This window comes from Neophocaena asiaeorientalis, unplaced genomic scaffold, assembly GCF_003031525.2.
Source record: "Neophocaena asiaeorientalis asiaeorientalis breed wild unplaced genomic scaffold, Neophocaena_asiaeorientalis_V1.1 scaffold110, whole genome shotgun sequence".
Lineage (NCBI taxonomy): Eukaryota > Metazoa > Chordata > Mammalia > Artiodactyla > Phocoenidae > Neophocaena > Neophocaena asiaeorientalis.
Window position 1 is genome coordinate 6,110,151 of NW_020175053.1, and position 9,936 is coordinate 6,120,086.

The 9,936-nt window shown below is 66.1% G+C and overlaps 2 protein-coding genes across 6 annotated transcripts in view; one reads left to right on the plus strand and one right to left on the minus strand.

The window, feature by feature from the left end:
- Nucleotides 1-92: 92 nt before the first annotated feature.
- CCDC188 (coiled-coil domain containing 188) lies at nucleotides 93-1,127 on the plus strand. The gene is made up of 6 exons (XM_024763702.1): nucleotides 93-107; nucleotides 215-274; nucleotides 365-429; nucleotides 616-673; nucleotides 802-851; nucleotides 941-1,127. Exons 1-6 carry the CDS (start codon nucleotides 93-95, stop codon nucleotides 1,125-1,127), a joined length of 435 nt encoding a protein of 144 aa, XP_024619470.1.
- A 695-nt stretch (nucleotides 1,128-1,822) lies between these two features.
- Nucleotides 1,823-9,936, minus strand: part of ZDHHC8 (zDHHC palmitoyltransferase 8) — a 16,385-nt gene continuing 8,271 nt past the window's right edge. For 2 of the 5 annotated variants that reach the window (XM_024763908.1, XM_024763906.1), the window contains 9 exons: nucleotides 9,752-9,909; nucleotides 9,502-9,674; nucleotides 9,196-9,298; nucleotides 8,682-8,773; nucleotides 8,379-8,520; nucleotides 8,065-8,185; nucleotides 7,882-7,991; nucleotides 5,568-6,568; nucleotides 1,823-2,730 (listed from right to left, as the gene is read on the minus strand). In XM_024763908.1, coding sequence (XP_024619676.1) covers nucleotides 2,505-2,730; nucleotides 5,568-6,568; nucleotides 7,882-7,991; nucleotides 8,065-8,185; nucleotides 8,379-8,520; nucleotides 8,682-8,773; nucleotides 9,196-9,298; nucleotides 9,502-9,674; nucleotides 9,752-9,909 — 2,126 coding nt within the window. In that variant the 3' untranslated portion in view covers nucleotides 1,823-2,504. Of the gene's footprint in view, nucleotides 2,731-3,246; nucleotides 4,475-5,567; nucleotides 6,569-7,881; nucleotides 7,992-8,064; nucleotides 8,186-8,378; nucleotides 8,521-8,681; nucleotides 8,774-9,195; nucleotides 9,299-9,501; nucleotides 9,675-9,751; nucleotides 9,910-9,936 lie in introns of those variants that run through there. The other 3 variants (XM_024763910.1, XM_024763909.1, XM_024763911.1) reach the window with 3 other exon arrangements.

Here is a 9,936-nt window from a genome sequence, read left to right on the forward strand (position 1 = left end):
AGCTGACCACCCACCAGCCCTCTCTCTGCCCACACTGTGCCTTCCCCCAGAACGAGCTGCAGCAGATCCGACTGTCCTTTGAGAGGAAGAAGATGGCCATCACCGAGGTGCCCACCTGCAAGGGTGGGAGGGGGCGCTGGGGCAGCCACCTGTGACGTGCATCCTGCATGGGTCCTGCTCCTTGGGGTGTGACCCAGCCTCCACCCTCCACCAGGTGTGGGACGGCGTGGCCGAAGTACACATGGCCCTGAACAACCAGGCCACCGGGCTCCTAGTAGGTTCCTAAAGGCAACACCCAGAGGATGAGGGGGCTGGGTGGGGGCAGTGGGGTTGGGGGACCAGCTTTACCCTCTCTGCCCCCCAGAACCTCAAGAAGGACATCCGGGGGGTGCTGAACCAGATGGAGGACATCCAGCTGGAGATTCTGGGGTGATGTGCAGGGTTGGGAGCCAGCGGGGCCTGGCTGAGCTGGGATGGGGGTAGGTGTCCAGGTCAGGATGGGGTGGACCAACCCGACCCCTCCCCAATTCCCCTGCACCAGACCAGGTGGTGCCAGGCTGAGGTGGGGGGTACATGTGGCGCTGACTGTGCGCTGTCCCCCCCCACCCCCGCTAGGGAACGGGCCCAGTGCCGCACCCAGGTCAGGAAGGAGCAGCAGATGGCGTGCATAGGGGTAAGTCCCCCACCCCACTCTCTCCCTGGAGGCCCCGCTTAGGGAGCTGGAGAGGACCCCTGTGACCAGAATCACCCTTGTCCTGGGGGAGAGCAGGAACTCGCTCTGACTCAGCCCCTCTCCCGCAGAAGGCACGGCCGCAGCTGGGATGTTCCGAGGGCCTCAAAGGCCAGCTCTGGTAGGTGGCCGTCCGAGCTCAGGGGCAGAGCCCCATCCCCAGGGACTGTCCCCTGGGCGCCCCCGCCCCCTGACCACAGCCGTCCACAGGCTGCTGGCCCTGAGGTTGCTGCTGGGCGCCCTGCTAGCCTGCACCGCCGCCTACGTGTACATGGTGGACCCTGCGCCCTTCGAGGGGCTGGTGCCGCCCCTGCTAAGCCGCGCCACCGTCTGGAAGCTCCGGACCCTGCTGGGCCCGTTCTTGCGCCTTGAGGTGGACGACTTCCTGCCCTTCTAGGCCAGAGGCCCAGCAGCCCCAGTGAGGAGAAAGCAAGGCGGCTGGTGTGGCCCAGGGTGCCCAGCGGCCGTGCCAGCCCCCACCCATGGCACTGCCACGCACCGTCCCAGCCCAGAGCCTTGGAGGAGGGTGGAGGTGGGGTCTGTCCTGAGGGCTGGGCCTGCAACTGGACATATAGTAGTGACACAAGGCCTGTGCACTTGTTTCCATGGAAATGGGGGCGGGGCACAGGAGGCTTTGCCGCCTTCTGAGGCGGATCTTGCAGTGAGGGTCCCTGCCTCATCCCTAGGGTCCCACTTGCAGCGGCGCCCCTGCCTCGTCCCCCAAGCCCCATCCGCTGCCAGGGCAGCCTCTCCACAGGACGCCCCCAGACCACCCTGGCCACCAGAAGGGCTCTGAGCAGAGGGTGTGCAGAAGGGGCTCCACTGAAAGTGAGGCCCTCAGGCCTCATCCCTGGGACTGGCGGACCTCGGAGATCAGGGACCCTTCACATAAGCCTGCGGCTCTGCTGTCCCTTCACATAAGCCACATCCCTGTCTGGCTGACCAACCCCCTTCCCAAACCAGCCCAGCCACCACCCATCCCCCGGCTCCTGTTCCCTCCCCACCCCAGGGTCCCTGTCCGGTCCAGCCTCCTGGCACTTCCCAGAGGCTTGGAGGACAGGGGGACCACGCTGGTGGACAGAGCCATGGAGGTAAACACCAAAAATTTTATTTAGTGCATTAAACTGGGGCGGGGCAATACCTTTTAGAACAATAGAGAATAGCTTTGTGGCTGCTCACCCCCAAGTGGGAGAAACAGAGCCGCTGCCCAGGCAGAGGGGACGGCCAGGGCCCAGCCCTGCCCCTGGGAGCGTCCAGGCCCAGCCGGCTGGGAGCTGCAAGGCTGGGGGTGGCAGGGCCCTCTGAGCTCGCCAGGTGCAACATCTCAGAGTGAAGGAGTGAAGACCACCGGGCAGGCCCGGTAGGCTGGGGTCTCCTCCAGCTGGCAGCTCCAGGAGCTTAAGGCATCTGTTCATGTGCTGGGTGCAGGGAGGGGGGAGTGTAGCGACCTGCAGGGGCGACCTGAGATCCCCACCCAGCCCAACCCACAGAGGCCGGGGCTCCCTGGGAGGAAGTGGCGTGTAAAGTGCTTGGTCAGGCAGGGGGATCAGGTGATGGTGACACCCGGGAAGGCTGTGCTGGTCCCAGCAGCTCCAGGGCCCCCACCTAGGGTTTCGAACCCTCTGCAGCAGGTGGGGACTTCCTGAGCTGGGAGGGCACAGGGTCACGGGCCCTGGTGGGCTCGGGGTCAGTCAAGGTGCAGCTGGTGGAGAGGGGACGCCCAGCCCACACCCTAGGGTCCGCGGCAGCCTGGCCTCTTGGGCCCCGGAGTCTCCTACTTGGTGTCCCGCTCGGGCCCTGAGAGGCTGGGGAAGAGGCTGGAGGCGGCCAAGTGTAGACGGCACACGGCCCCACGGGGGGGCACCCCAGTGGCCGGGCTCCAGGGGACCCGCAGTGACGGGCGGTCCACCGGGAGGCCGAGGTGGCACAGGTGCAGGCCGGGGGGCACCCTGGGCTGGCCACGCCGCCCCCATCCACGGCTGCAGGTACCGATCCGCCCCCTGCGGGTTGCAGCGTCCCGTGAGAGAGAAGCAGAAAGGCGGAGGTCAGCAAGGGGCAGAGCTGCCCGGTTCAGGGTCTGAGGACCCACTGGCCTCCCACGCATGGCCAGCCCCTGCCCCGGTCCCCCAGCCCCTGAAAAGCTGTGGATTCCCGACGCCCCCACCCCGGACACTTGCAGGGGGGACGGGAGATGAGTTCCAGGCCGCGCAGCTGCAGGACAGGCGGGCACTCCCTGCTCCTGGGATCCCAGGGCCCCTGGGGCAGCTGCAGTCCCAGCTTCTCTCCAAACGTCCTGTTACTGCCAGGGATGACGCAGACCCAGGGAAACCTCACGCTGGTCAGCCAGAGAACCGCCGGCCAGCCCCCACCCCCCCAGGCCTCCAACTTGGCTTAAGTCCACGGAAACGCCCACGCAGAACGTCCACGCCCAGACTATCTGCCACCACCTCTCCCGGAGCCTGACCCCCTCTGCCCCCACCCGGAGCCCCTGGCCTTGCTCAAGGAAAGGATCGAAATGACTCTTTTTCTTTTTTTAATAAAATTATAGATATATAGATGTAGATATAAAAACATAAAACAGACACAACGCAAGCGGACGCTGCCGTGTGCTTACTCTCGGGTCCCTGGCGCCAGACAAAACTCCGACCCCTCCCCGATGTGCTTTCCACGTGGGCGCCCAGGCTCCAGCAGGGCCTGGACTTTGCATGCCTCGGGTGGGGGTCTCCAGTTTGCAGGGAGGGGACTCGGGGTCACGTGGGCCCCCTGTGGCAGCATCCGGCCTCCTGTGCCCACTCCCCCTGCCCCCGTCACCTCCCACAAGAGCATAAAGCAAAGATTAAGGCTTCAATTAAAGCGAGTTTCCGGGCAGTGGGGGCAGCGGGGGCCCGAGCGTGAACACATGGGACGTGGCATGGCAGCTCAGCGCACAGACACGGGGACGCGCCCACCAGCTGGGCGAGACGAGACACACGGAGCCAGGACCCCACCCACAGCTGGCTGTCCGTCCGTCTGTCCATTTGTGCACCTGTCCGTCAGAACCCAGAGCAGTCCCGAAGCTGGGTGCCTGTGGGCCGGGCCTGGACTCCCTGCAGAAGAGTGGGCCTTGCCAAGCTACAAGCTTCCAGCGGGTCCCTGAAAGGCAATGGTTAGGAGCAGCTGGGCGGTGGGGCCCTCGGTCTGGGAGGACGGCCAGGGGCCCAGGCCTCTCTGTCCATCTCTGGGCCACAGTGACCCATGTATAAGGGAAGTGGGTAGGGACTGGCCTGGTGACAACCTGTGCAGTCCACGCCCCCTTGCTGCCCCAGCTCGCGGGAGCAGGGCCACCAACACGCAGATCCTGCAGCCTCATGGCCCTTGGCCCAGCCGTGCCCTGGTGAGCAGATGAGTGGATGCACGGGCTGAGGACGAGGGATAGGCCCGTGGAGGCGTAGTTCTCCTCCCGCTGATGCGTCCACACCAAGCCTGGGCCTCCTCTCCCGGGGTAGAGAAGTTGGGAGGGGGGGCAGCCGCTGTGGGGGGGGGGTCCTGGCTCCCATGGCACCACGGCGACGGGTGGCAGTCAGTCCTCACACCGAGATCTCGTATGTGGTCCCACCCACGCCGGACACCTTCTTAACGAGCGTGTGCCGGGCGGGGCTGGCGGAGGGCCCTGGGGGGCCGGGGGCAGGCCCCCAACCCAAGCGGGCCAGGCCCGGGGACTGCCCATTAAGCTTACTTGGGGGGGTCTTCAGCTGAGGGTGGTCCCTGCATCAAAACAAGCACACACACGCACACACACGGTGAACACAGGACCATGGCAGGACAGGGGCCAGCGGAGGCAAGAGGACAGAGGACACAGACACAGACGGAGCACTGGGCAGCCCCTGCCTCTGACCCTGGACGGTCCCACACGGAAATGGGTGGGGGAGCAGAACCTGCCAGGGGAGGGCCGTGCTGTCACAGGACAGACAGATGTCAGAATGGCTGCCATCCCCTCCCAGGCCTCTCAGCACAGACCACAGAACACAGGGAGGCCAGGTGGATGCTGGCCAGGCGAGTCCCTAGACCCTGCCCTGTCCTGGTGCCCTGAGCTGGGAAGCCCAGCAGTGACGATGTGGCCTCTTCCCTGCTCCCTCCAAGGGAAACGAGGGGCTGCCCTTCTGCCCTCCAGCCTGCCCAGCACTGACCAGTAGCATGGACCTCGCTGCCCAGCATTCATGTGGGCAGGAGCCCCTCCCTCCCTGGGCTGCCTCACAGCTGCCCCCTCTGGGCCTGTCACACGCACAACAGGAACCTCCTCATCAACTGAGCCTGTGCTCACGGCAGCCAGGTGAAGCCCTGGTGAGCAAACGTGCCCAGCAGGTGCTCAGCTCTTGTACTTGGGCCTGGGACCAGCCTGCCCTTCTGAGACTCAGTTTGCCCATCTCTGAGCACGGAAGCTCTTGCTTCCTGGGGCTGTGTGCCCCCCGAGGGCCAGGACCGTGGTGCCCAGAGTGGCATGTTTTGCTGTGGGAGGAGGGTCACCCAGACTTGGCCTTCTGGACATGGACAGTGGCACCGTCTCTAGAGGAAGAACCCTAGGGTCCCCCACATGCTGGGTCTGTGCCAGCCAGGGGAGAGTGTGGGTGTTGGGCTCAAGATGCAAATTCTCCTGCCCCTGGTCCCAGGACATGCCAAGGCACCCTTGGAGCCGGGCTACCCTCACACTGGCCGCCAGGATCCTCCAAGGTGGGTGAGGCCCACCCCCCTAGGTAGCCTCAGGCCTCCTGGGCAGCCCCCACGTGCTTGACCAAGAGGCCTTGCAGGCAGCCAGATACCTGCCCTGTGCCCAGCAGCTGACCGCACCCTGAGCACCCACCTCTGCACAGACAGCGAGGGCGGCGGTTCTGGGAGCTCCGCTTGGATGAAGGCGACGGCTTTGGGGCCCACGTAGGAGGGCGAGCGGGGAGTGCTAGGTGGGGACGGAGGGACCTGGCGCACGGGCGACCTGTGAGAGCCGCTGGCAGGCCGGGCCCCCGGGGCGCCACTGTTGGCCAGGTCTGCCTGCAGGGAGGAAGAGGAGGTCCGCGGCGCTCGGCTCACGGTGCTGGACAGCGAGGACAGCGATGCCTGCAGCGCAGGGTTGCGGGCGCCCCCGAAGCCGGGCCCGGCCACCAGGTCGTCCCTGGAGCTGCAGCGCAGCGCGGGGCCACGGGGGCCCTCGGACAGCACGCTGGCCTGCTGCAGGCTATAGGAGCTGGGTGCGTCGTAGACGCCCGAGTCGCCAAAGAGCGAGTCAGCCTGAGAGCGCAGCAGCCGCTCACGCTCCTCCCTGTCCTTGCGCTCCTGGATGGAGGCCATGATGGTCCTGGACAGGTTGTCGTAGCGCACAGGCGAGGGCTCCCGAGGCCGCAGGCCCAGCACGGGGCTGAAGCTGCGGGGCGGGGGCCGTGGTGGGTCGCCCGCTGCCCCCGCGTGCAGGTAGGGCGAGCGGTAGCTAGCTGTGCCAGCTGAGGGGTGGGCCGGGCACGTGTGGCCCCCGGGAGAGCCAGGGTTCAGCAGGCTGTCGTAGGACAGGCTGCCGTTGCGGTTGGGCAGTGCGTGGGGGGCAAAGAGGCCACGGTGGGGTGTGGGGGGCCCACCCTCAGAACGCAGGGGCTGCAGGGCCACGTGGTCCCCGCCCCGCCGGCTGGCGGCTTTGAGGCTCAGGGAGCGCAAGGCGCCTGAGAAGGTGTCAGCAGCACTGAGTGGTGGGGATGGCGGGTAGGCCGCATGCAGGCCACTGGGCGGGTAGTCAGGGACGTCCAGGCTGGGCTCGGATGCAAAGTCCAGGCTGTGGATGCTGTCCTCCCCCAGTGTCAGGGAGTCAGTGCCCGTGACCTGCAGGGGGAGATGGCGCACATCCATCTTGGCCCACCCACCGTGCCCTGCCCGCTCACCAGGTGCTCTGTGCCCACTAGGAAGTTGCAATCCCGGTGGCATCAGGGATGGCGGCAGGTGCAACCGACAAGCTGTTCCCAGAAGCTCTCTATCCCCTGCGCCCCACGGAGGGAAGCGGGGACAGGGTGGAGCAGAGTGGGGGGCCCCAATATCTCTCCAGGGAAGGCTGTGCATCTGCTCCAGCCCAACTCCCCAGGGAGAGGAAGGGGCCTTGGGGCAGCCTTGGGATCAGGACCTCAAAGAGTCTTAATAACCACACAGTGACCCAGGGCCTCTCCCAGGCAGCCCACAGCTGAGGGTCTGGGCGGCTAGTGCAAAGCAGACAGCAGGGCAGTGCCCTCAGAGCCCAGCAGCCCAGGGGGTAGCCACAGTGACAGAGAGGAGCCTTTTTGATTCTCTGTGATTCCAGGCACACAGACTTGGACTGGGACAAGAGCCTGCAGAACCTCAAAACCCAGAAGGCGCATGGATGGGGACAAATGTGGCCTCAGGGCACTTGGCCAACCAGCCGGACCCTTCATGGGATCCAGGACAATCCCAGGAAGGAGGCAACCCACCTAAGCCCCCTCATTCCAAGAAGGGCCACCGGACACTGGCCAGGGAGGCCCAGACTCACTGCCCTGACCAGCAGGCCCCAGAGGCAGGGTCAGGAAGGATATCAGTCCTGGAGGGAGTTCCCTGGGAGAGAGGGGCTGGTCCAAGTGTGCTGGCTCAGCCATGGGCCTGCCCTCTGGTGGCACAAAGGAGGCAGGCAGCCTGGGAACCTCAGGGGTCTGGGTGTCTGCTCAGGCCTTCCGCTGCTCCACGTGAACGCAGAGAATAAATGTGCTTCCTCAAACAATCTCAAATTCCTCTGAAGCCTTCCCGAGGGCCCTGAGGACCTTACAGAGTGACTAATTGTGGAATTCCAGGCATCCTGGCACACAGTGCCCCCGGGGGCAGCGCCTAGAGCCAGCAGGCAACACTGGCCAAGGGCCGGGTGGCTAGGACTGCCTGCGCCAGCCCCTCCCAGGACACCTGGCCCTGCTCCCCTCTACCAGCCCCAGCTGGGATGCCCACACCCTCTGCGACCCAGGCGGGTCTTTCAGGGGTGAGACCTGGGGAGTGGCCTCTGATAGGATTCCTTGGGAAGTGGCCTCCAGGGTGTGGCGAAGTCTGGGGGCGGGGCTCTGGAGCTTCCCAGGCGGGGCCTCTTGGGTGGAGCCTGCGGGGCGGGACCTCGGGACCCTCTGGGTAGGGCCAGGCCTCCTCACCTGCTCGCCCGGCCCACAGAAGGGCGCCTTGGTACCCGTGGGAAAGGCGGGCCGGAACTTGTACATGGCGGGTGTCGGGGGGCTGGTCCTCTGCGCCGACAGGGCGCTCTCTGGGGAAGATGGACCACTGTCAGACTGGGATCAGTCTGTGCCCCTCCCTCCGTTTGGCCGCCCCCGCCTCACCAGCACTGCCGGGGCGTGGGGTCTGCAGGTCGCTGCCAAATGTGCCAGCCTCCGCCTTGGGGGGCAGCGGCGGCCCCAGGTCCAGCGGCTTCTCATCCAGCCGGTCCAGGCTGCCCTTGGACTGGGAGGGGGCGCGGTCAGTGGTGTGTAGGGTACAGGCCACGGGCAGGGCTTAACTGGGAACTCCATCCTGAGGCCTGGGACCTAGACCCCTCCCCCATTCCACACAGTCCTTCCCCCTTCTACTCTTAGGCCCCTCCAACCTGACCACTTCCCACCTCACCCCATCCCTTACCCCACCCCTGGGCCCCCACCTTGCTGTGGCCCAGGCCAGCCTTCAGCCCGTTGTCACTAAGCTTGACCTTGAGTGGTGCGGCTCGCTCCAGGAGCTCCGGCCGAAGGAAGGGCGGCTTCAGGCGAGCAGCGAGCGGCAGCCGGGGCGGCTCCACCACATACCTGCACCAGGGCCAGAGGGGTCAGTGGCCAGGGCAACCTGGCCTGAATGCATGCCAAGGGCAGGACCCCACTTGCCAAAAGCAGAAGTGGATCAGGCTGAGGGCCCATGGCTGCCCACCCCAAACCCCGAGGAGGCCCACTGGACACCCGCCGGGCCTCACCGGGGCGCCAGGGGGCTGCACAGCACGTGCTCCACGTTCCCATAGCAGCCGCGGGTGAAGGGGTTCACACCCCCACGGAACTTCCCCGTCACCTGTGGACATGGGACCCCTCAGCCAGCCTGGCCAGCCAGGGTCTGGCCAAGGAGGGCAGGGGGACAGGCAGGGACAGCAGGGGTTCCACAGAGGTGAGTTAGGCAGGGTTAGCCCAGGGGTGCCCCCAACCCAGGTCACCAGGGTCTGCCCCTGCTGTGGAATTTCTGGTCTCTGATTCACTGGTGGCTGCAGTGCCCACAGATGGGGGCAAGGAGGGGGACAGGGCAGGTGAGACCCCACATGCCAAACCCCACCTGGGGTCTCCAGAGCCAGAGCTTCCCCTATCCATCAGCTGAGGGCCCCGGCCCTGCCCTGCCCCACCCCACCCCAGTCCCTGTGCAGCCCTGGCTCCTCGCTCAGCCCATCGGGGACCCTCCCATGCCCAACCCCATCACTGCATGGCCCCACCCAGGGTCTGCACCTGCTCATTGGTGGTGCGGCCCCGAGTGACCAGCACCACGTGGAAGCCAGTGAGGCCGATGACAGGGATGAAGAAGAGGCCGGCCACACACATGACGGCCATGCTGGCCCGTTAAGGCCAACGGCCGTGGGTGAGGATGGAGCAGGCACCTGTGGACAGACTACCCGCCCCTCCCCACCGCCCACTCAGGGAAGGAGACCCACTCCCTGGGGACTTCTGGGCTGCCGACCCACCCCTCCAAGCCTCGACTTCCCCTGTGAGAAGCGTCCCCGGTCCACACCGCCTTTGTGGTCAGGCCAAGGATACGTGATGGTGGTGTGCGCGGCGCCCAGCCCCTCGGCGTGGTTCAGCACGTAGACCAGGCCGAAGGCTACGACGCCCACCATGTGCGCACTGAGCGACAGCAGGAACAGGAAGAAGTAGCGGTAGTTGCGGCGCCCAATGCAATTGTTGACCCAGGGGCAGTGGTGGTCGAAGTCCTGGGCAGGAACAGCACGTCAGGGCACACGGCGGGCAGGGGAGGAGGGCGTGGGCTGGGGGCAGGGCAGGCGGTCACCTCCACGCAGTTGTCGCAGACGCTGCAGTGGGAGCAGCGCGGCGGGCGGTAGAAGTGGCAGGTGGCGCACCATTTCATACGGACCTGGATGCCCCGCACATCCACGTTCTTGTACAGCGGGGCCCGGAAGTCATCCTCCTTATCCTCATCCTCATCCGCTGTGGGCCGGGGGCAGCACGAAAGTG

Coding starts and splice junctions, on each gene's coding strand:
- CCDC188 (XM_024763702.1), top strand. Junction 430..615: donor ATCCAGCTGGAGATTCTGGG/GTGATGTGCAGG, acceptor CACCCCCGCTAG/GGAACGGGCCCAGTGCCGCA. Junction 852..940: donor GGCCTCAAAGGCCAGCTCTG/GTAGGTGGCCGT, acceptor AGCCGTCCACAG/GCTGCTGGCCCTGAGGTTGC.